This window comes from Danio rerio, chromosome 20, assembly GCF_049306965.1.
Source record: "Danio rerio strain Tuebingen ecotype United States chromosome 20, GRCz12tu, whole genome shotgun sequence".
NCBI classification, from domain to species: Eukaryota; Metazoa; Chordata; class Actinopteri; order Cypriniformes; family Danionidae; genus Danio; species Danio rerio.
This window is the reverse complement of record NC_133195.1, coordinates 10,663,757-10,687,056: the sequence shown is the minus strand read 5'-3', so window position 1 is coordinate 10,687,056 and position 23,300 is coordinate 10,663,757. Positions and strand designations below refer to the sequence as shown.

Sequence of the window (23,300 nt, the reverse complement as noted above, 5' to 3'; positions counted from 1 at the left end):
GTATGTGGAGAGGTAAGCATGATCGAATACCCAATAAAGGGGGAGAGCATGCTCAGAGCCCGGCGGCTAATCAGCAGGCCAATCCGAAATAATAAGCAACACCTGTTTATTCTAGTGATTGGACCGGAGGGACACCCGTCTTAAGGAGAACGGGAGGAACAGTCGGGAGAGAGAGAGCTGAGCGACGGCCACACAGTGGGAGCTGTCCTTTACAGTGATTACATTACTGAAAATAAAAGAAATCTGTTACTTACCTCAACGCCGACCCTGTCTTCTTCTTCCCACACAAAGAACCTTTGTTACAATATGTATTCTATATATATAGCTCAATCTTTCTAATACATGTCAAAGGGTCAGTATACATTATTGAGGTCAGGAAATCCCTTGTACTCATTATGTCACTTTTAGAGCTTCCTATTATATCTGCAATCTTAAGGCGTTTGCGCACACTGAAGTCCAATTTCTGTATGTAGTTTTTCATATTCAAATCCGAAAAAAATTCATCATGCACACAAATCTTGCACACCGAGTTTGATGCGTATTAATTAATCTATTGCAAAATAATTGCAAAGTACTACAAATGTAGTGAAGATGATTTTGTTGTCTTCTCCTAGCTTAACAAATAAATAAATAATAATAATAAAAAAAAATAATGAAAAGAAATATGATTGATATTTGGTCAATCGCATCCTTAGATTGCAGAGAGAGGGAGTTGTATTTGTGTTGAAAGACCAAATGTATTAGTTTCTCTGAAGCCATTTTGGATTTTGCTTTTCACTTGTACTTGTTCTCAAAACACCTCTAAACTGTTTTTTCCTATGCTTTTTCCTACAGAAAAAGTCTAACCTAATTAATTTTTTTATGATGGATGAAAGTAACAGTAAAAAATATGTTGCTTGCTTAAATTTCTAAGTCATTTTGTAAGATAAGTTTTAAGCTGACTTAAAACATCAAGGTAAAATCTGTTTAACCTAAAAAAAATAATAATAAGTTCAAACCTGATAGATACACTTTCTAATTTAAGTCAAAGCAATAAGTTGTCATGACTTTTTTTAATTATGTAAATTATTACAGTGTACTAGTATCACAAACAAACAAGTATTTTATGTTATGATAAAAGAAGTGAAGGCGACGCAGGCTTGCGGCTTGAAGGGCATCCCATGCGTAAAAACGTGCTGAATAAGTTGGTGGTTCATTCTGCAGTGGCGACCCTGGATTAATAAAGGGACTAAGCTGAAAAGGAAATAGTACAATGTCATTCATATTTAAATTCACAGTTTTTTTTTAACTAAATACTAACTGTCCATGATGCTGTCCCTTGTACACAACCCTTGGGGGCATGACCGAATCATTCTGAAGCATAAAAATGACATTGCACTTATTCATGGTGTCACTTAAGTTATCATCATGGTGTAGTTTGTTTGTACAATAGCCTGCTTTTTTATTTATTTATTTTATTTTTTTTTATTTAAATCTCTGCTCATTACCAGGCTTAAATTGTGCTCATATGATTTTCTTGACCAAGATGTGAGGTTCATAATAGGTTTATTATTATTATTTTGTTGTTTTGTTTTGGTTAAAAGAACCAATGGGGTGCTAACGTGCAGGTCAAGTCTTAACACATACTTTATTTCTAATTCTAAGAGATGTGCATTTTTTTTTTTTTACTAAAAGTAAGTTTGACTGTCATTATTTGTAAAAAAAAAAACATAGGGTGAAATAAAACTGGTAACATGGCCTTTTTTTCAAAGAATAAACAAAATTTATTGAGAGCTTTGGAATTATCTTACAAAATGATACTGAAAGTCCACATTCTTTACATTAAATACCAGCAATTCAACTGTAAATCCAGAGTGCACTGTTTTAAAACTGGTCCTGGCTTACAAACACTAAAAAAATACATGAACAAAGTACATGTGTGGGCACACATAACTGCACTTTGTACTACTCTGCTTGTGTCTGTATTGATCTGTATTTTCAGTTTGGGCTTAGTAGACTGAAGATATCCAGATGAGGATACATAAGGACACAGTAGGCAATCATCCAGAGAAACAGAAGCATGTGTAGCTCTTGCACCTCATAACTAGCTTGGTCAAGACCCTCCTTCCTAAAACACACAAGAGGAAAACAGAATCAAACATACCAGCTATTTAAAAGAAATCCAGACTTAGAAAAAGAGCCTGTAAAATATTAGATAGTTTTTTTGCACATTTCACAATATTTTCATAATGAGCAGCATTTGAAGCGGGTTCAGTTTAAAAATCGGATTAATGTTAATGAATGTGAATGTTGTATTACATTGTTCTGATGTATGAAATGTAATTATGTGATGCAAGCCTCAAATACGTTACACATCATAAAGCATAATGGTAAACTGTTCTAAATGATAACATTTATTTATTTATTATTATTATTTTCTTTTTATATTATTGTTACACGTTCAAAAGCCACTATCAAAGCTGTGGATAATATTTGTGACCTTGGACCAAGTGTATATTTTCTGGGGGAAAACAAATTTAAATGTCACGTGAAAGCAGGGCAATATTGAAGGCCACATGGTGGTGCAGTGGGTATCACTGCAGGAAGGTCACTGGTTCAAGCCCCAGCTGGGTCAGGTGGCATTTCTGAATGGAGTTTGCATGTTCTCCCTGTGTTTGTGTGAGTTTCCCCCAGGTGCTCTAGTTTCCTCCACAGTCAAAAGACATGTGCTGTAGATAAATTGGGAAAGCTAAATAGTCCGTAGTGTATGTGTGTATGACCTGGTCCTCCACATTGGGGGTTGAGCATTGGGCAAACAACTCACCTCATAAAAGCTAGATGTTACAAAACACTAATATGGTGCAGCTAAATATCAACTTAGAAAAAAAAAGGCCCTGTGGATAAATAAGGGCAATTATTTGCCTGACATACAACTACTTGACAATCTGGAACATAAAGCATTAGGGATGTAACGGTATCAGAATTTCACGGTACGGTAATACCTCGGTATGAATGTCACGGTACGGTATTTATTGAATCATTTACAGGAAAAACAAAACTTATGAAAATACTCCAAAAAAGTGCCAAAAGTGTCAATGACATACAAATTAGGCATCTATCTGTAAGCTTTGAAACAGGAACTTCAATTTTTTTGCCAAATTTTTTGCCAAAAATGCTCATGCAAAATAAGACTTTTGTAAGGTTTTGTGGTTTAGTGTCACATTTAATACTGTAAATAATTGTCAGTTTCTCAAACCATTCTTTGGCTTTAGAAGACCTTAATGCCAAAGTCATGGATGTTAGTTATAGTTTAATGGTTTGCGTTGAATGATCATAGTTCCATCAAAACAACAACAGCAATAATAATATTTTTGGGTTAACTATCCCTTTAAAATTTAATGTTGTTGCTTTTTTACTGCCATTAAGTTTGATTTGAACTGCAAAATGAAATGTATGTGTGAACAGTTTTGCAAACATTCTGATAGAGGAACATATATTCATTGAGTCTAGTTAAACAAAGCTACTTATTTCAAGGTAATAATGTAGAGTATAATAACTACCTCTTTGCATGTGAAACCGCAGGTTCTTCTGTTATTCCATCCAAAACGCTTCGATCCAAAACATTGTTTTGCTCATACTGGTCATTATCCAACAGATTTTCCTTCACTGGACAAAGGAAAAGTTCCTCTCTGAGTTTGTCTTCATCTACACAATTATCCAGATGGACAAATGCATCATCAGTACCATTGCTGTGAGTAAATGCATCTGCAGAATCACTCTCCTTCATTTTTAACGAACAATTCAAGTCTGGGCGTTCATCAGTGTATAACTTGAAGTTATTTTCTATCTTCTCAATACTATTTTGATTCATCAGCAAAGTGTCAGAAGCAGGCAAAGTCTTTTCGTCACAGTTATTTTCAGTCAAAATATTACTCTTAGTAGGTCTGACTTGATCCAGAGTGATTTTGTTTGTACATTTACCACCACCTGACCTCACTGATACATCAGTGGCCTTCAGATTCCTCTGTGCTTCACAACAACAATACTTTATTTCACTTTCTTGAGTTTCAAAAATGCTGGCAACATTTAAATCAAACTCCACTGCTTGTGAATCCATAACTGTATTTAATCCAAAGTCAATATTTGACTCCAGCCCAGAATCTTTATGGTCCAGCTCTAAGATGTAGCTAAATGCGTCCTCCTCATCTGAATCCAGCACTGACAGAGAATAAACAGCCTCCTTTGAAACCTCAGAACAGTTCCCATCATCCTCCAGGCTTCCTATCCATCTTTTCCTCCATGCTATAGAATCACAACACTGCCCCCCAGTGGAAGTTTTCTTCACATTGAGTAAAGATTCAGAACGGGCTGCTAAATCCCTAATGTTTTCTTGACAGACTGAAAGTGACTCTTGATCTCCAGTATGGTAGGTTTGTTCTTCTTCACTGGTCTCAGAAAGGTTATAAAGGTCTCTCAAAGCCTCTGTGGAGACATTAGATGGGAAAACACAGCTGTCAGAATCAGTCGACACCCTGTCCCATCTTTCAGTGGAGTTTGGCGTACCTCGAGAGGAATCTGTTGACATGGCATCCTGGGAATGAGTAAATATCACAGGATTAAAAATATGTAGAATTTTCAGTATCATCACTACAGATTTTCAAGGTAGAAATGTAATTCAGTAATTAGTCTAATGATGATCAGCTACACTATAAAAAAAATGCTGGCTTTCACACAATTCATGTCCCAACACAAATCGATTAAGTTAACTTAACTTATAAATACAAAGTGGATTGAACATAATTAAGTTGTCTCAAAAAATGCAAGAATTGTGTTGTTTAAACTTATTTTAAATAATTTCAAGAGTTTACACTTCGCTAATGATTGATAATAAAACTTGTTCGGCGTGCTGTCCCGGGAAAGAGCCCTGAGCTTATGAGATCCTCGAGCCCCGGGCTCCCTCCCGTTGCAAGGTGAGAGGGGAGTTTGAGCTCAGGTAGATCTCGATGACTCCCCCTCCTGCTTATTGTGGCTAAGTGTCAGATATGGATGCTGAAAAGGTGTACTCAGAGTTTGGCTAAAATATTTTTGATTAATTGTTTAGAATGCTTGTTTTTGAACTGTGGGAGGAAATGACAGAAATGTTGCCTGGTTTGGAAAGGAATTAAACCAGTGGCATTCTTGCTGTGAGACAACAGCGCTAATCACTAGCCACTGTGTCGCCCATTTGAAAGGAGGAAGAGTAGAGTTGGGGGGGGGGGGGGGGGGTGGTTCTTCAAGACAAAGAGATGAGAAAAGATGAGATGAGAAAAGTCTGGTTATTTATATTATTTATAATGAGTTAAGGATCCTCTGATAGGTTAATTAGTCATTAGCTAAAGTTGGAAAAGCTGTGAACAATCATTTGAAATTCTCTCCAAATTTCTTTTTAAATAAACTTCACTTAGTTTGAACAAGCACCAAAACTCGTTAATTACAATACATTACTGGCGTAAGATCCTTAATATGCTTAAAAGGCATACAACTTCTATGCCTTCATATATATATATATATATATATATATATATATATATATATATATATATATATATATAAGAGATCAAATTTACAATTAAAGTTAAAGTCAGCTTTATGGCTGTGCAGTTATTCGAAATCAAATCGCAAAAGCATATTAAAACCATGAAATTAGTTAATTGCAAGAGGCTACGATATAAAATGCATATTTATATCATACCTGTCAACAATAGTTATAGTTTTTTTTTTTTTTTTGTATTAATAAGAAAGAATAGAATCAATAGCTTACATTACAAAATGCAGACAATAAATTAAAGTTTAGCCTATTTAAATGAATAACTATTATAAAGAAATTGAATCAAGTTATCAAATCTCATTAACCTTTTCTTAACTGTATAACTTAAACATTCTGATTGAAGGGCAGTGAATGAATCTCTGATTTAGATTTTTTCATTTGACTACATAAAATAACAGCGGTGTCACTTTAAAAATGCACACACATATAATGAAAGCAATCGATTGCTTTCCAAAAATGTTATGCTCATTTAAGACTAAATTTGTTGTATTTACAAGAAAATGTTTACATATTATTATGTGTATATGTCTGTTCACCCACTCAAAACCCTGAGTTTCCACTTTCTCTCTACTTCAACTCGCCTGTACAGAATCCGTTTGGGAAACAGCATCTTATTTATCACTATAGAGCGCGTCTGACAATCACGCACCACTACATGAACTGACTGTTTTAAGAATATCATATTATTGGCATGGCATATAACACACAATGCCTCTCCAATCTAGTTCTATGAATCTGAGTCTTTTATAATACACACACTTATTAATGATTTACTGTCGCTATCCTCTTCTCCCTGTATTTTCTCTACTCTCCTTGTGATGAAGAGTAGGCAAACAGCATAGATCAACTTGATTATAAACCTAATGTTGCTAACAATTAACACCAGATGGAATAACTGTTTATAGACTATATTCACTATTTAGATGCTGTTACACATATGAAATAGGCTAAGGTTTAACATTATAAAATACCAATGAGGCACTTGTGACTTTATATTACATTTGCATTTTTGTTTATGTTTCTTTCCTATTAAAATAAATATATTTCCAATCTGATATGTAATGTGGAGAGAAAAAGTTGCACGAGTTTAGCAGATGGTGGATTTGAACTGAATGGATGATTAAACGCGTCAAAAAATGATGCTGTTCACTTTACGAGGTACGCCACTCACGCTGTATTTCTACTTCGCTCTGTACACATGCTGTCTCTGTCAATCAGGCATTGATGGGCATAAACCGTGAATAGCTTATTCCAACTAGGTGCTCGATTTGCACTTAGCCTAAAAAGGCACTCCGAAATTTCCCTCGCAGGGGGCCTTAAGTGCACATGGGCCCTTGGGCCTGTGTTCATAAGGCTCATTGGTTAATCCAGCCCTGGGAGGGGCAACAGTGCCTGTAATGGAAAGAAAAGCAATCCAGATGTTTTTTATAGTTATTTTAAAGAGTTTTCATGCTTAAATAACATGGAAGTGCGGAACAATTTCACATTTAAGAGCAAGGGCCATCCCCTGGTATGAGTTGCATATAGGGAGGATTGGTGGTATGAGTTGCATATAGAGAGTATCGGCTCTTTTAAAGAGCCATGAAACCCCCTCGTTTCAGCAGGGTGTTTTCACACCTCTACTTTGGGAAAAAGTCAGTAAAGTGGGCGTGTCCAGCTCTGTTTAGGGGGGAGTGTCGGAGGAAGAAAAGTGGGATGGTGTGGGAGTGTCTATTTGGGCACGCGCGAGTTTCAGAGTCAAAATACACACACAGACACACAGGAGAAAGTGATGGTGTTTAACCTACATGGACATCTGTAGTCAAATTATTTGCCAAATTACTAAATGGTGGACTTTAACTGCAGTTTGGCTCTTTCATTCAGGGAATTCATTTATGCCCCTCGCGACAAACGAAATATTTGATTCGAGGAACTGCTCTAAGCTTGTATTTTTCATGCAATGTTTGATACCGCACGGCGAATGAGAGAAAAAAACCTCTGCATTTCCCGGAAACTTAGATGCACACAACAGATAGCATCAGAAAGCCGCGTTTGTTTTTCCGGTCACTAAATGCGGTGAACACCCTACACAAGGTTAAAGTTTGGTTGTAGTGCTAACATGTTTACACTCGGTGCAATAGTTAGTTCGATACGAACAAACTGAATAAACAAAGACCACTGGTCGCTCACTTACCAAATCTGTAGAGACAGGACAATCACCAGCAACTAGAGCCGCGTCTTTATTAAGAGGAGACTACAAGCGAATCCGGATCTCAGCATTTGCAGATAAGAACAGCTCTCAGGTAAACAAAGTTCCTCCTTAGACACGTAAGTTATTGTTGTCGAGCGTCGCGTACACTGTCAATCCACACGTGACTCCAGATTTCTCTCACAGAGAGAAAATGAAAACGAAACTTAACTGCAGCAAACTATAAATGCAACACTTCACGCTTGTTTTGCCAATACAACGTGGTGTGTCTGTCGTCTAAACACTGTGACTGTAATAAATATTAATAAAGTTGAACAATAGAGCACGCTGATTGGTTTGAACCAAGCCTTACTCATGCATTAATGTGGCACACTGTAAGACGTAATAAGACACACTCTGGCACAGACGCCCAGTCTGCACGCTGGAATACAGGCTATTATGTCATGGCCGTGACGCAGCTTCAAAAATTTGTTTCAAACCGGAAGTACGAATTTGCTTGAAATAACGCAAAAACAACCAATTTACACTTTTTAGTGAAATATAGGTGTCCTAATAGTGTTTTTAGCAGTGTGGGACACATATACGACTGTTATACAGCTCAAAAAATGTGTTTTGGTGTTTCGTGACCCTTTAAGTATTTTGCCACCCTTCAAAGAAAGATTAAAAATATGGGAGAAATGTGGGAAAATACCTTTACAGGATGATAGAATGCAAAATGCGGGAGAATCTCTGGAAAAATAGGAGTGTTGACATGTATGTAATATTATTACAAAAATGTAGAATTTTAAAAAGAAATTACAATAAATACAATTACACATTTATTAAAATCTAAAATTATGAGTAAAAAAACAAATTTGTAAACAATACAATTAGGTTCATGGCAAGGAGTGCAAACCAGAGTTGTTCAGATGCAAAACAGTACATAGTGCAATGTTTATTTTGCACATTGTTATTCTTTAGGTCAACTATTTATCCGTGCAAGTTAAACCACTGAAAAAGTTTATTTTGGTAAGTTTGGTAAGTCTGACCAATTAATTTGTATTGGGACAGCATGATGGAATTACGTTAACCTAATATATATTTTTTTTTAAATTAAGTGGATTGATCTTAAAACAATTAAGTTGTCGCAAAAATCTCAAGAACTGTCTTGTTTCAGCTCCTTTTAAATTAGCTAGTTTGAGCAAACAGCAAAACTAAATATTTGTAATGTTCGCTTCTGCATTTGAAGCGTGAAAGCTGGTCATACAGCAAACTAGGGTGTACTCACACTATGTACAGTTGACTTGAACCTAGCCAAAGCACGCTTTTCCCCCCTCTGGTCCCCCGGCGGCCCGCACTCACATTACATTCAGGCCTGGGCACGCTAACGTCATCGATGATGCGCTGGTCAGAAGCTCCCTCGCTCAGCACAGTGAAAATTTCTTTAATTATATCGTTTAAGTCGTTTGACATGCAGTGACACGCAGTCAAATATTTTGCAGAACAGACAATTTTGACGCTCATATACAATCATAAAGTCCACGTGCTGCAGGAATTATGAGGAAAATTAATCTTTTGTATGAGAGTAAATGAGTGTCATGGATGTTTCCCAGAGATGGGTTGCTGCTGTAAGGACATCCGCTGTGTAAAACATATGCTGGGTAAGTTGGTGGTTTATTCCGCTTTAGCGACCCCAGATTAATAAAGGGACTAGGACGAAAAGAGAATGAATGTAGTCTTTATCTTGTTTCTAGTCCAATTGTCTAAACATTCTTAAATCAAGAAGCATTTTCTGGACAAGTAAAAAAAAAAATCTTGTTCTCATAAATAATACGTCAATAATAAGTGAGTTTTTAATTAAGTTAAATAATAATTAAATTAAATATTCTGCCAATAAGGTAAGAAAATTAATCTAATATTCAAAATGAAATTTAAAATATTTTAGTAAACAAACAAAAAAACTAAAACTTGTTACTACTAAGTTAAATCCATTGTTTATACTTCATTTATGACAGCAAAGAGGATTTTGGCTCACAAACATTTGACTTTATAAAAGAATACTGATACTCTTTACTACTCTACTCAGCCTATGAGTGGAAAGATATCCTCACCTCATCATGGCCTGGACAACATTCAAGAAACTGGGCGATATAGGTGATGATGGACTGCTCATCTGGTGAATGGACTGCCACATCTGCAAAAAGAAAACAATTATCAAGTCAAATCAATCAAACACACTAGCTGGAGGTCCAGTTTTGTTTTTGTTTTTTTAAACATTAAAGGGCACCTATGATAAACAATTTACTTCTCAAGCTGTTTTGACAGACTCTTGTGTAGTTATAATGTATAGGCTGTTATATTGTGGTGATATAAACACACCTAGTCCTTTGTTTTTCAATATAACAACATAAAAACGGTGGACCAACTGGAGCGGTTTTGAGACTGACCGCAACTTGACGTTGGAGTGCGGTCCCCCTGCCCACCAATATTGATTGACAGGCGCACATCACCACATCCTCAGTTTGTTGTTTCACGTCTGCCATTTTCAGCGTGTGAGTCAAAGCGGTGTCACTAAAGAAACACCTTTGCTCTATTTTTGGGTGTAAGCCTCAATGGGCTCAATACAAGAGCCTACATCGTCTTCCTGCGAATGAGCAAAAGAAATTTTACATTTAGCAGCCATTTGCGCTGAACACGAAGTGAACGCAACCTATCAGATTTGGGCCATTAAAAACTGCTGATCCACCAATTCTTTTAGCACTCTCTAAAAGCACTCGATTGATCTCGGCTGGCGGATAAACATTCACCACATGATCATTCGCATCTGTGCCATTGTTTGTAACTTTAAGTGGGTTTGCAAACCTTTGCACTGTTCATTGCATCTTCCTTAAACTTCAGCTGTTTGCCTTTCCCAGTCACAGAAGCTCCCTCAACTCATCTCAACTAGGTGCAGCAGGAAAGTGTGAGCACGTTGTCTCGCGTTCACGTACCTCCATTGGAAATAAAGAACTTGCCTTAGTTATAGCCTCAGTCAAAGTTAATCCAGTTTGCGTGGTTAGTCTCGGTGTACAAGCTCGGAACTTTAAGCTAGCACACAGACACAGTTGGCATAACTTTGTTTAGTTGCCGCAGTTTTGTTCCATGCAGAAACACGGTGTTGAGAAGCCTTTATGATTGAATAACTGTGATGGATCAAAGCGCAGTTAATAGTGAAACCGGTTAATCATTAAATGCCTTTATGGATGATGCATGTGTAGTTACATAGCGGCTGTAAAACTACACACAGACACAAATGATTTTGTAACTACCACTCTGACACATTCTGGCACATTAGGAATATTGTTTCCTCAACACTAGTCTCTGCTTGGTCTTTGTCCGAGTCGTACATGTACGGCTGAATGCTGGTCCTCTCACTCATGTTGCTTCTCTCTGTCTGCCTGACTGTTGCCATACACAAAGTGGGGGAGCTCTTGGCTCTGCCCCCTTGAAGACTGGGCGGTGTATCAAGTTCTGGGGATATATCATTATGATTTCCCAATGCAATGCGGGATTATCCAATATCGTTCATATTGATAGGTAGCTAGCGAGCTCTACTTGCACAAATGTGCGCATGCACAAATGAATAATTTACTCTATGAGATATACAAAAGATTTGTTCAAAATGAATGAATCATTCAAGAACAACCCATCACTGACGCAACATGGTGGAACATGCAGTGCCGGTGCTGTATCGAAATCTGACTCCTCCTTGCGTGCACACATGTCACACAGTGCCTGCAGCTGTCACAGTGGCTTATCAGAAACCTTTTCTCGATAATTTCTTCTGCAATTAACAGCAAGAACAAACATAGAAGCCTTCTCAAACTGACAAGCAGCACCTGAATGTGTTCAAAAGAATTAAAACGCCAAAATGGGACGACTTTATACAACATTTCAAAGTGAAACCACATTATATTTACTGATTATTAGTTCAGTATTTATTACTGTACATGACGGTCACTTCTTTACATTTACGTTTTAACACATTTAGCTCTACGTTCTGCTCTGTTAAAATGACTATTTACATTTACAGTTGAAGTCAGAATTATTAGTCCCCCTGAATTATTAGGCCACCTGTTTATTATTGTTTTTTTTTTTCTGTTTAAAGAAGAGAATATTTTTTTAAACACATTTCTAAACATAATAGTTTTAATTCTTATTTCTAATAACTGGTTTATTTTGTCTTTGCCATAATGACAGTAAATAATATTGTACTAGATATTTTTAAGACACTTCTATACAGCATGAAGTGACATTTAAAGGCTTAACTAATTAGGTTAACTGGACAGGTAGAGTAATTAGGCAAGTTGTTGTTTAACAATGGTTTGTTCTGTAGGCAGTCGGATTAAAAAATAGCTTAAAGGGGCTAATAATTTTGTCCTTAAAATTGTGTTTAAAAAAATAAAACAAATAAGACTTTCTTCAGAAGAAAAAATATTATCAGACATACAGTGAAAATTTCCTTGCTCTGTTAAACATTCTTTGAGAAATATTTAAAAAGAAAAAAAAAAAATCAAAGGGGGCTAATAATTCTGACCTTAACTGTATATGCTGAACCGGCATTTCATCATAGTACTTTGAAACAATTTCGTTTTTTCTCATATCTATAGTCTATTCATTTCCATCTCCTTATTTATTATTTAGTAAAACAAGTTTAGTCAAAGCAAAAGAAAGTGTAGGATTTTTTTGCATGGCATGAAAGACTTATCTTTAGTAATAGTCGATATGTGCACTGTTTAATAACTGTGCACAATACATGCATGTAAATGTGTAACTAAAAAAACAAATACAGCTAATTTAATTGTTGTTTATAAATCACACAACTGTGGTATACAGGATTACTAATAACAACACTGTAATTGTAACATAAGACTGTGTCAAATTTACATTCAATGTCGTTTTTTTCTATCCTACAATACATTTTATTGTGTTACTATTTAAGCGTGTTCCTTTTTTGCTCTGACAATGTAACTGTTTTCTATGGTTATGTTTTATTATTTGCACAATAGCACAGTAGTGCTGTGTATAGTGTTAAGCAGGAAAAAAAAACCTCTACTGTATTTATTTATCAAAGATTATATATATATATATATATATATATATATATATATATATATATATATATATATATATATATATATATATATATATATATATATTTTACGTATACCATCATTCTTACTAAAAATACCAGGGTATGATTTTTTGCCCATATCGCCAAGCCTTACCCCCTTGTTAAGCTGGGTGGAAAGGCAAAACTAATTTTCATGTAAAGCAACACACCCCTACAACAGCGCCCTGTATACACGCCCCCAAAATGACACTTTTTAACACATTATAATAAAAAAAATATGAATTGTGTTTTAAATTGAACTATAAAATTAATATTAATTCTTTAAAAAGGTGTAAAATATGTGTCCTTTAAAGAATCAATTATGTATGTTTGCCATAACTGTCAGGTATAAAAAACAATAAAAAGTATAAAAAAGAAAAAGAAAAACAACGCTGACATCAAATTTGCAGGAAATAAAACTGTTAGCACAATCACTCTGCAGCAAAATGTGATGCCTGCTCATGTGTTTTCATTGCATTGTTTATTTTTGAAGTGTGAAAGCAGGTCATGCAGCAATTAAGTATGTTCCCCTAGAGGGCACAAACAATGCACAGCTACTCTTCAGAAGGAAAGGAACAATTTGTCTGTGTGTGTGTGTGTGTGTGTGTGTGTGTGCGTGTGTGTGTGTGTGTGTGTGTACCATCTGGATTCAGCAGCGGAGGGATCCCCAGCCACTCCTGCGCTGCTCTGAAGGCTGTCTCCATATTTAGTCGGGGCTCAGAGGACAAGGCTTTCCTCATGTGCACAAATTCAGGACAGAAGAATTTCACAAGAGCCACAAATGCTAATCCGCTTCTCCAGCTTTTACCGAAATCACGAATTTCTACTCCATATCTGAAAGAAGAGGTAGAAAAAAAAACTCAAGCAAAGATAAATAAATCATGGTTGGCAATTAAAAACAAAGATATCCCAAAAGTAAAAATAATATTACGTTACTATTCATTCATTCATTCATTCATTCATTCGTTCATTTTCCTTCGGCTTAGTCTATATTTCAGAGGTCACCACAGCAGAATGAACTGCCTCCAACTATTTTTTCAAATGTGTTACTTAGTAGAAGCCCTTCCAGCCTCAACCAGGTATTGGAAAACATTCATACACACTCATTCACACAATACGGGCAATTTAGATTAGTCGTTTCATTGTCGGATAATTAAATTAGACTGTGGGGGAAACCGGAGCTTTCAGAGGAAACCTACGTGAACACGAAAAGAACATGCAAACTCCACACAGAGATGCCAACTGGCCCAGACAGAACTCGAACCAATGACCTTCTTGCTGGGAGTCGATAGTGCTATACAGAAGCAATGAAAGCAATACAGAAACATTATAGAATCTAAAACTCTTAGCTGGGTAGCAACATGGGTTTTCTCAACTCAGGAAATTTTGGAGAAACTAATTAGTCCCTGCTTCCGAGTCCCAACTTTAACCCCTACACCTGCAGTTTAGTACAAGTGTTTTAGTGTTTCAAAAAAACACACATAGAGAAAGAAAATGGCATTAAGTGGTTGTCTTTGAGTTTTTTTTTTTTTTTCCTCAGCCTTTGTAAAGGACTACAAGTTGCCATAAAAGATTTTGTCTCTTAGCTCTCCTTTTTACTTTTTTTTCAATCACATAAACTAATTTTAGGAATCTCATCGCCATTACCACAAAACCTTACTCCAGTTGTAGATTTTGTTGAACATCATGCTTGATGGTACTATCACACAGATTAGCAGCACTTTGGAAATCTTAGTGACGGTGCACATGCAACCAGGAAAATTTATGTATTGAGAGAAAAAGTTCCTACAACACTATTCGGTTGACTTCTACTTTGGCTTTGAGTTGAGTTCAACTAGTGCAAAACACCCAAATTATAAAAAATCCATGATGGAATTGGTAACTTTTGTGAATTTGTATGTAGTGATGTTACTATTTGTCTTTAAGCATTTCAGAAACACCATATTAAAAACAGTGCATCTGGAAATTATTCATGGTGCTTCAATTTTGTTCCACATTTTTTATGTTACAGCCTTATTCCAAAATGGATTAAATTAATTTACTTCCTCAATATTCTACACACAATAACCCATAATAACAATGTCAAAAAAGCTTTTGAAATTGTTGCAAATTTATTAAAAATAAAAGACCTGAAAGTGTCCCTGAGAGTGGACATTTATCATCCAATCAAATGGCAGTACGGCTCTGGATGACGTAATTTGAAAAAAAAATCCACTGAACTAAAAAGCAGCATGGCAGCACTTTTTGCAGATATTTCATAGATTGCATGTAAATAAGAGGGATTTAACTTACTAATTAAAGTTACAAATCGATTGTAGAATTGCAAGCTTTAGATCAGGATTTTTTTAAAATATGTTTGTCCATTACGATGCACAGTGGGTTTAAAGGTCTGTTTTTAAAATTAAATCTCCAGCAATGCTAATTGAGCTTTTTATATTCAAAATGTATATCAATGCACTATTTTTTTTTTTTTTTTTTGAAACAATTTCATATGCAGAGTACACAGTTCTTGAAGTCCTTGAATGTATAGCAGATGGAAATGTCTCAGATGTGGACAATATGTGGAGTGATGAGGAAGATGGAGATACAGTTGATAGATCTCCAACAGTTGGTAAGTGTAGGATTAGGGATAGTTAGTTAATTAATTAGTTAAGTCTTTTATTACAATTAAATGCTTCTCAATTAATTGAGTGCTGCTATACCATAAATCTGCATATATGGTTTTATAATATTATATCAATATGAATTAGAATATAAAATATTTATGTTGTTTTGTAAGGGGCAGTTTCTGCTAACAATTTCAGGGCAAGACAGAGATGAGTCACTGTTACCAGAGGTAGGGTGAGAAAATTGAGGTTGAGGCAGAGGAAAGTCAGGATCGAGAAGACAGAGAAGATCATGACCTTGACGCAAATGTAGAACCATTACTTTGTAATGTCACAAAAAAAAGTGATATTCATTAGTGTCACACCCCCTTCACCCCAGTACAGACTACATGGGAAAGTCCTTCCGCTGACCCTCCTGAGCCACTACCACCATATGGCTACTTCAAGCAGTATGTTCCAAGTGAGATGTTTAAGCTGATTAGCACAATGACCAATATATAACCCGTGACAAGGCAGTCATGGGTTACAAACATGCCTCAGCTTCTGAGATTGAAGTCCTTGTTGGCCTACATATGGCGATGGGTGTTCTTGGTATTCCTAGAGTGAGAATGTACTGGTCCTCCAGAATCAATATGGGAATTTTCAAGGATACCATGTCTCGAGATCGATTTTTTTCAACTCCGCTTCAACCTGCATGTTGTTCTTTGAGGTCAGACCACTCTATGAGTCCATAAGGAAACGCTGTCTGCAGCTACAACTGGGGGAAGAGCTTTTTGTTGATGAGCAGATTGTGCCTTTCAGGATTGTGTATGTCAAAGGGAAACCTACACCATGGGGAGTGAAGTTGTATTTCCATTGTGGCAAAAGTGGGCTTGCTTATGATTTCCTCATCTACCAAGGTGCCACAACAGAGCTTTCTGAGCAAAGCAAAAAGGTTTTTGGCCATGGAGCTTCTGTTGTCACCCACTTGTGCCAGAGAATCAAGGTTCACAACCATAAGATCTATTTTGACAATTACTTCACAACTTACAATGCCCTTGAAGTTCTTGCAGAAAAGAAAATCCATGTTGCTGGAACAGCAAGGATTTGTTGTTTTGCAAATCCTCCAATAAAGACAGACAAGGAAATGTCAAAGAAAGAGTGGGGAAACCAAAATGAAGTTCAAAGTAGAGATGGAAAGGTGGTTCTGGTGAAGTGGTTTGATGATCGCTCTTGTGCTGGCTTCCAACTTTGTTGGTGTTGGAGAAGAAGATGAAGTTCAGAGGTGGGATCAAAAAGAGAAGCAGTATCTGAAGGTCAAGCCTCCAGAGGCTGTGAAGATATACAAAAAGGCCATAGGAGGGATGGACAAGCTTGATCAACTAATCAGCCATTACAAGATTGAAATCAGATCTCGCAAATGGCCACTGCGCATGATTTCTCATGCCTTTGATTTTGCTGTGGTGAACAGTTGGCTTGAGTATCGCAGAGAACAAGAAAGCAAGGGAACTCAGCCACAGAAAATCATGGATCTTCTTGATTTCAAAATGAATGTGGCTGAAGTACTTGTGTGTGCTGGGAAGCTGCATGTTTCAAGAAAACGAGAAAGACCAAGCAATTCTGACACCACCACTACCGACCCTACTCCCCATAATGCAACTAGAGAAAAAAAAGAGATGCAATGGAACGTCGGCAAGTTCCTGAAGTCAAAAAAGATATGGTCAACCACATGCCAAATTATGATGGGAAAAAAAGGTAATAAGATGCAAACTGCCAGGTTGTTCTGGGAAAACACATTTGTGTCACTGGGAAATTGTTTAAAAGATGCACACCGAAAATGACTCTAACATGACCACTTGATTTAATCGCAAGATGTTCAGTTCGGAAACAAATGTGCAATTTAGGAAGTAAAAAACCCTAAAATTGAAGTTGAAATGTTATACTGTTTAGTTTGTGACATAAAAAGAGAAAATGTGTGCATGTCTAACATGACTGAATTGATTGATGCTAAAGAAGTTTAGTTTGTTATAAACAATGTGCAATCTAAAAATAAACCCAAGAAATTAAAGTGAAAACGTTACATTGTTGATGTTTGTGACCTTGAAAATAAACTTCAAGTGTATACTAACTTTTTTTTGTGTTATTATTTTTTTTATTTATTATTATTATTTTTTTATGATAATATAATGTTAGGGAAGAACAAATGTTTTGACCGGATATCCACTACAATGGACAAAAAAAAAAAAATACACCTAAAGATTTTTTTTTTTTTTTTATAATAATTTGATCTCATTAATGGGAGCCTCAAGAACTGTGAAAATATAGTTTTACATTTTTCTGAAATTTGGAACATAATTCAGGTCTGAAGGGGTAGAGCTGGCTGGCCATATAAGGTGAGTGATCAGGGGAGAAGGACCTTAGGTCAGAGAGGTGATCAATAACCCGATGGTCACTGTGTCTGAGCTCCACTGTTCTTCTGAGAAGAGAGGAGAACCTTACAGAAGGACAACCATCTGTTCAGCAATCCACCAATCAGGCCTGTATGGTAGAGTGGCCAGATGGAAGCCAATCTTTAGTAGGGAATTTGCCAAAAGGCATCTGAAGGATTCTCAGACCAAAAGAAACTAAATTCCCTTGTCTGATGAGACTAAATTTGAATTCTATGGTGTAAATGGCAGGCATTGCGTTAGGAAAAAAACAGGCATCATCACCAGGCTAATACCATCCCTACAGTGAAGCATGGTGGTGGCTGGATCATGCTGTCGTAATGTTTTTCTGCAGCAGGAACTGGAAGACTAGTTAGTATAGAGGGAAAGATGAATGCAGCAATGTACAGAGACATCCTGAATGAAAACCTGCTTCAGAGTGCTCTTGATCTCAGACTGGGGCGACGGTTCATCTTCCAACAGGACAATGACCCAAAGCACAGCCAAAATATCAATGGAGTGTCTTCACAACAACTCGGTGAATGCCCTTGAGTGGCCCAGCCAGAGCCCAGACCTAAATCATATTAAACATCTCTGGAGAGACCTGAAAACGGCTGTACACTGCCGCTTCCCATCCAACCTAATAGAGCTTGAGAAGTAGTGCAAAGAGGAATGAGCAAAAATTCCCAAAGACATGTGCACCAAGCTTGTGGCTTCATATTCAAATAAGACTTAAGGCTGTAATTGCTGCCAAAGGTTGAGCAAAGGTTGTGGAAACTTAAGTAGATGTGATTTCTCAGCTTTTTTATTTTTAATAAATTTAAAAATAAATAATAATAAATAAGAAATAATAATTTAATTTATTCCATTCTGGAATAAGGTTGTAACATAAAAAAGTGGTAAAAGTGAAATGATATGAATACTTTCTAGATGCACTGTACAATTAGATCACGACAATGGGGTCTTTATTTTTAATTCACTCTCTCCTGGTCCTCAGTTTTATCTCACTGGGAAAGGTGATTATTGGTAAAAACAGAAACCTGGTCTCAAAAGGAATTATCAAACGGGGAAAATCAACTGTTTTAAGATAACAGTGACTCTGCTTCTTTTTGAATTTTGAAAACATTATACCATCCATTCAATATTCCAAAAGGATGGTCCACAAAGAAAGGCTGTTTATTGATCCTTGATTCATTTATTTAAAACGTGTTTGACTTTCTTTTTTTTTTTTTTTTTGTAAACACAAACAAACATATTTTGAAGTAAGCTACTGTAAAAACATCGGCTTCTATAGTATTATTTTTTCCGACTCCTATATCGAAGTCAATGTTTACAGGTTTTTAGTTTTATTAAAAATACTTTCTTGTGTGTTTAGCAGAATAAAGAAATGTATAAATATTTGGATCCACTTGAGGGAGAGTAAATAGCAAAAAAATTAAAAATCTTTTATTTGGGGGAGAACTATCCCTTAATGGTAAAGGGTAATCAATCATTCTCCTTTGCATTTCACGAAATATGGTTTGAATCAGCACAAGGGCTTAAATTACTTTGTTCAAAAGACAAGATTTTAGTTTTTTTTTGTCAAATATATTAAAGTAAATTGGACCCATTGTAATAAGAAACACACACTCAAATCATGTTGTGCTTCAGTAAATTAATTGCCTTACTTTGCCGTGCAGTTTTGAGCCCAGCTCAGGAGAGTCTTTATAGCTGTCCCACGGTACTTGAGATTTTTTAATGACTTTTTGCCTTTTGAGGGTAAAGTGCCAAAAATGTCATCTCCGGGTGATGCTGGAGAACTACGACCTGAAGAATCACTGTCACATGGTAATGACAGCAGGCTGAAGGTGGAGGGGGACTTCTCAAGGCTTCTTGTGACCTGTTTAATCTACGAATGAGGAAATGATTTAACTCACAAGATTAAATGCTCACTCACAAGAACAATGGATTCTTTCAATACCATTACACAACCTTAGTGTGATTTACCTGATAGTAAACAATGATGTTCCAGATTAGCCTGAGAACAGCTGAAGGGCTGCCATCGGCAATATCATCAGCCTCAATATTTACAAGACTTATCTGTGTGAAAATAATGTTAAATTTATGTTTAAACATGGGGGTAAAATATACTGTCACTACTGTATATGATAAATTTGTTCCCACAACACAAATGGTTTAGTTTTATTCATGTATTTCAATAGTTAACTATTGGAATCTTTCCTTATTTAAAACAGTATTGGGAAAATTTCTACAATATATTTCCCCCTATATGTCATGTGAGGAGTTACATACTACAATTTATAGCCGACAAACTTTATTCAAAAATCAAAACTTACATTTCTGTCCTTAAGGAAGTTCAAGACTTTAGAAATATTGTTTAGTCTGAAGATCCGATGTGGAAATGGCCTGAATTTATCAAGCTAAAAAACATACAAAAAAAAAAAAAAGAATAATTAAACAATTTTTATGTGTTTAGGAAAGTCACATCAATGTACAACATCACTTAGTGAGAAAAGTGTGTGTAAATGTTCAGTTAAATATGTGATGACTAACCAAATTACAGCCTGACAGTTCTTCGAGAAGGGCCATGAGAACCTTTCCATCTTGAATATCAGTAAATAAGTGGTGGACTTGTAATGGTGGCTCACACTACAACACAGAGAAAGACATAAAGGTGCTACAGTCTATTTATATTTCCAATGTGTAAACAGTGTGCAACAAAAAAATCTAAATAAGACATGCCTCAACTTCATAAGTTGTCTAAAAATGTAATAATGAGTTTATTTTAATATTAGAATTTTATTGATTTATTTGGCGGGAAAGGAAAATTACAATTTAATATGTTTGTAAACAGTCTGTTCTGTGACATATGAGACAAATACTAATACAATATAAAGCTGTAAGTTTATTGTAGTGTCAAACCCCACCAGTGCCTATTCCAAAACCCAGTATTTGCATTAGTTTTGTTATCTGCTTCTTTAAGTGTTCAATGATTGGCTGATAATGTTTAAATAAAAAAGTGATTCTATCAAGTGTTTCCTCTGTTTGCATTGCTACAGCAATGGTAATTTAAAGCCACAGCAAACATTGTGTTTATGACAGTCCAAAGCAGAAGCTTCCTGTCGGAAGTAATAATGCTGTAAAAATTTAACAGAAATGATTTTTACTTCATATATAAAAGCATTGGTATTTATTTTGTGTTGCCTGTATTTTATTATTATTATTAGTGGTAGTAGTAGTAGTAGTAGTATTTTGACTCTCAGAGTGTCAAACTATTCACTTGGATTTTAAAAATCACTAGCTGGGTTTCCAACACCCTGTGTTAATGTACTTTTTAAATTCTCACATGAGAAATGAGTTATGTAAATGCCAAATTTCGAATAAAAATCCATTAATTGCCCATAAAAACATTTAATGCTTGCTTGAGGTGGTTTTGGACTGCAAAAAATGCAAATAGTGGCAGATGGTAAAGCATTTGTTGAATATACTGTGACAGCAGGCATTACACTCACATGACTGATCAGCTGTCTTCATTGTGCATGTCTTGTTTAATGTTGGTTACCAGGATATCAATACTACAGTCAGCTGCTCTAACACCTTCATGGTGTAACATAGGGAGCATAATTCAATTAAATACAATTACTGTTTATTTCTAAAGCGCTTTTAAAATGTCAAAGCAGCTTGAAGTTCTAGTAAATTGAAACTGTGTCAGTCCAGTTTTGAGTTGAGGTTTAGTTCAGTTTAGTGGTTTAGATTTCACTGCTGAAACTCCAAACACTGAAGATCAAATCCATCGATGTGCAAATTTTAAAGGGGTGTAATATAAAATTGTAGCGATCCCATTAACTAAATTGAATAAACAAATACTATAGAAGTCAATGGTTACATGTTTTTAATGTTTAACATATCTCTTTTTTTTTAGCCTAACAGAAAAATGACATTTTAACTGGTTTGTAACCAATGGAGAATGCGTAAATGATAACATAAATTCCATTTTCCATCTCTTTAAATTACTTTTTTCACAAACTTTGAAAAAGAAAATTGCTTTACATTCAACACAGTCGTTGATGGCCATGGTTTAAGCTAAATATCTTCTTTAATGTTTTACTGAAGCCAATGGATGGCCTGCGGGTGAAAAATTAAGTGGATATTTTTACACGAACCATCCTTTTATTAGGCTTACTTATGGCAAATACCATGGTATAATTAATGAGAATCGCATTGTGTAGCTTGCTAAAAGGTAAATACATTGATTGGCTAAGCAGAGAGAAACAATATGTCTCACACTCTTCAAATGCATGTTTATCCACTTGGTAAAAGTTCTCTCTTGGACTGCATGTCTCTCATCTGTAAATGTAGAAATCAAACTCTGGTTAAGAGCATGAATAAACAAACACAGGTGCTGTGAATGACTGACATGCTGCCATTTCGGCAAAACATAGTTTAGCGCAGGCAAAAACAGGTATAAGCAGGTTTAGTATCATTTGAGAGTCATGCACTAAGTGAACTAAATGAGGAAGTACAGTATGTCTTAAGGAAAATAATACCATGCATATTCATTGTATTTAAAAATTTCCTTTGCTTACTCTTTTATTACATTATACTTGTCATGCATAAAATACTACTACTATATATATATATATATATATATATATATATATATATATATAGAGATGAATAAAAACATTGATTATGTTATCATAATAGAACAAGTTTGTAGTATAGAAAATATTCTTAATATTATTTAAACCTAAAATAATAATAATAATGGCAAATAATTAAAACATCCACCCAAAATTATCATTATTAATAAAAATTGTACTTGCAAATAACGATGTCCTTACCTTGGGCTCTTTGTTTGCACTTCTTCTCTTTACCAACTTGTCCATTTCTCTCACTTAGTCTTGATGTCATCCTGAACAGGACTAATATAATGTCTAAAAGACACTGATATGCTCCATGCGTAGCTGTAGTGACTCTTTAATAAAGCATTTGAGGAAGTGAAGTCTTAGGTTTAAGAAGTGTTGTCTCCTGCCAGTACACGCCCGTCTTCTCCATAGACCTGCGTTTACCCTTGACAGCTCCTGCAAAACCCAGCTACTGCCTCCAGCCAATATTCAGTGCTCATTCATAGACATAGTGTGGCTTTTATGTGTCAACATTTCATCTATTCACGTTTAACAAATAAAACAAGTTGATACTTGGCTGACAGTTTATTCACATTATAACTATGATTTGAATGTTCAAGTTAATACCCATCATCAAAGAACAATTTTAGTTCTATGCCAATGACTTGTTTTTTTTTGTCTTATGAGTAGGGCTATGGAATCTGAGCCCCCTAGGAATTTTCCACAATTTTATTATTATTTTACTTAATGTTATTGAATAATATGCAAATATTGCA

The 23,300-nt window shown here is 35.6% G+C and overlaps 1 protein-coding gene across 3 annotated transcripts; it reads right to left on the bottom strand.

The window, feature by feature from the left end:
* Positions 1 to 1,739: 1,739 nt before the first annotated feature.
* clmnb (calmin b) lies at positions 1,740 to 22,886 on the bottom strand. Of its 3 annotated transcripts, XM_009294580.4 has the most exons (11): positions 22,741 to 22,886; positions 22,182 to 22,243; positions 20,450 to 20,545; positions 20,233 to 20,316; positions 19,883 to 19,975; positions 19,564 to 19,784; positions 13,526 to 13,719; positions 9,845 to 9,927; positions 4,543 to 4,570; positions 3,540 to 4,461; positions 1,740 to 2,107 (listed from the first exon to the last, which is right to left on the bottom strand). In XM_009294580.4, the coding sequence occupies exons 1-11, from the start codon at positions 22,808 to 22,810 to the stop codon at positions 1,978 to 1,980; spliced, it is 1,983 nt and encodes a 660-aa protein (XP_009292855.1). In that variant the 5' UTR covers positions 22,811 to 22,886; the 3' UTR covers positions 1,740 to 1,977.
* Between the last annotated feature and the right edge of the window lie 414 nt (positions 22,887 to 23,300).

What these genes read in the sequence shown, in the direction of transcription:
- clmnb (XM_009294580.4), bottom strand. Translation starts at nt 22,810, where the DNA reads ATGACATCAAGACTAAGTGAGAGAAATGGACAAGTTGGTAAAGAGAAG. An exon ending in GTCAACAGATTCCTCTCGAG is followed by an intron (nt 4,462 to 4,542) that starts GTACGCCAAACT and finishes ATGTCTCCACAG; the next exon opens with AGGCTTTGAGAGACCTTTAT. An exon ending in GCGGTTTCACATGCAAAGAG is followed by an intron (nt 2,108 to 3,539) that starts GTAGTTATTATA and finishes TGTGTGTTTTAG; the next exon opens with GAAGGAGGGTCTTGACCAAG.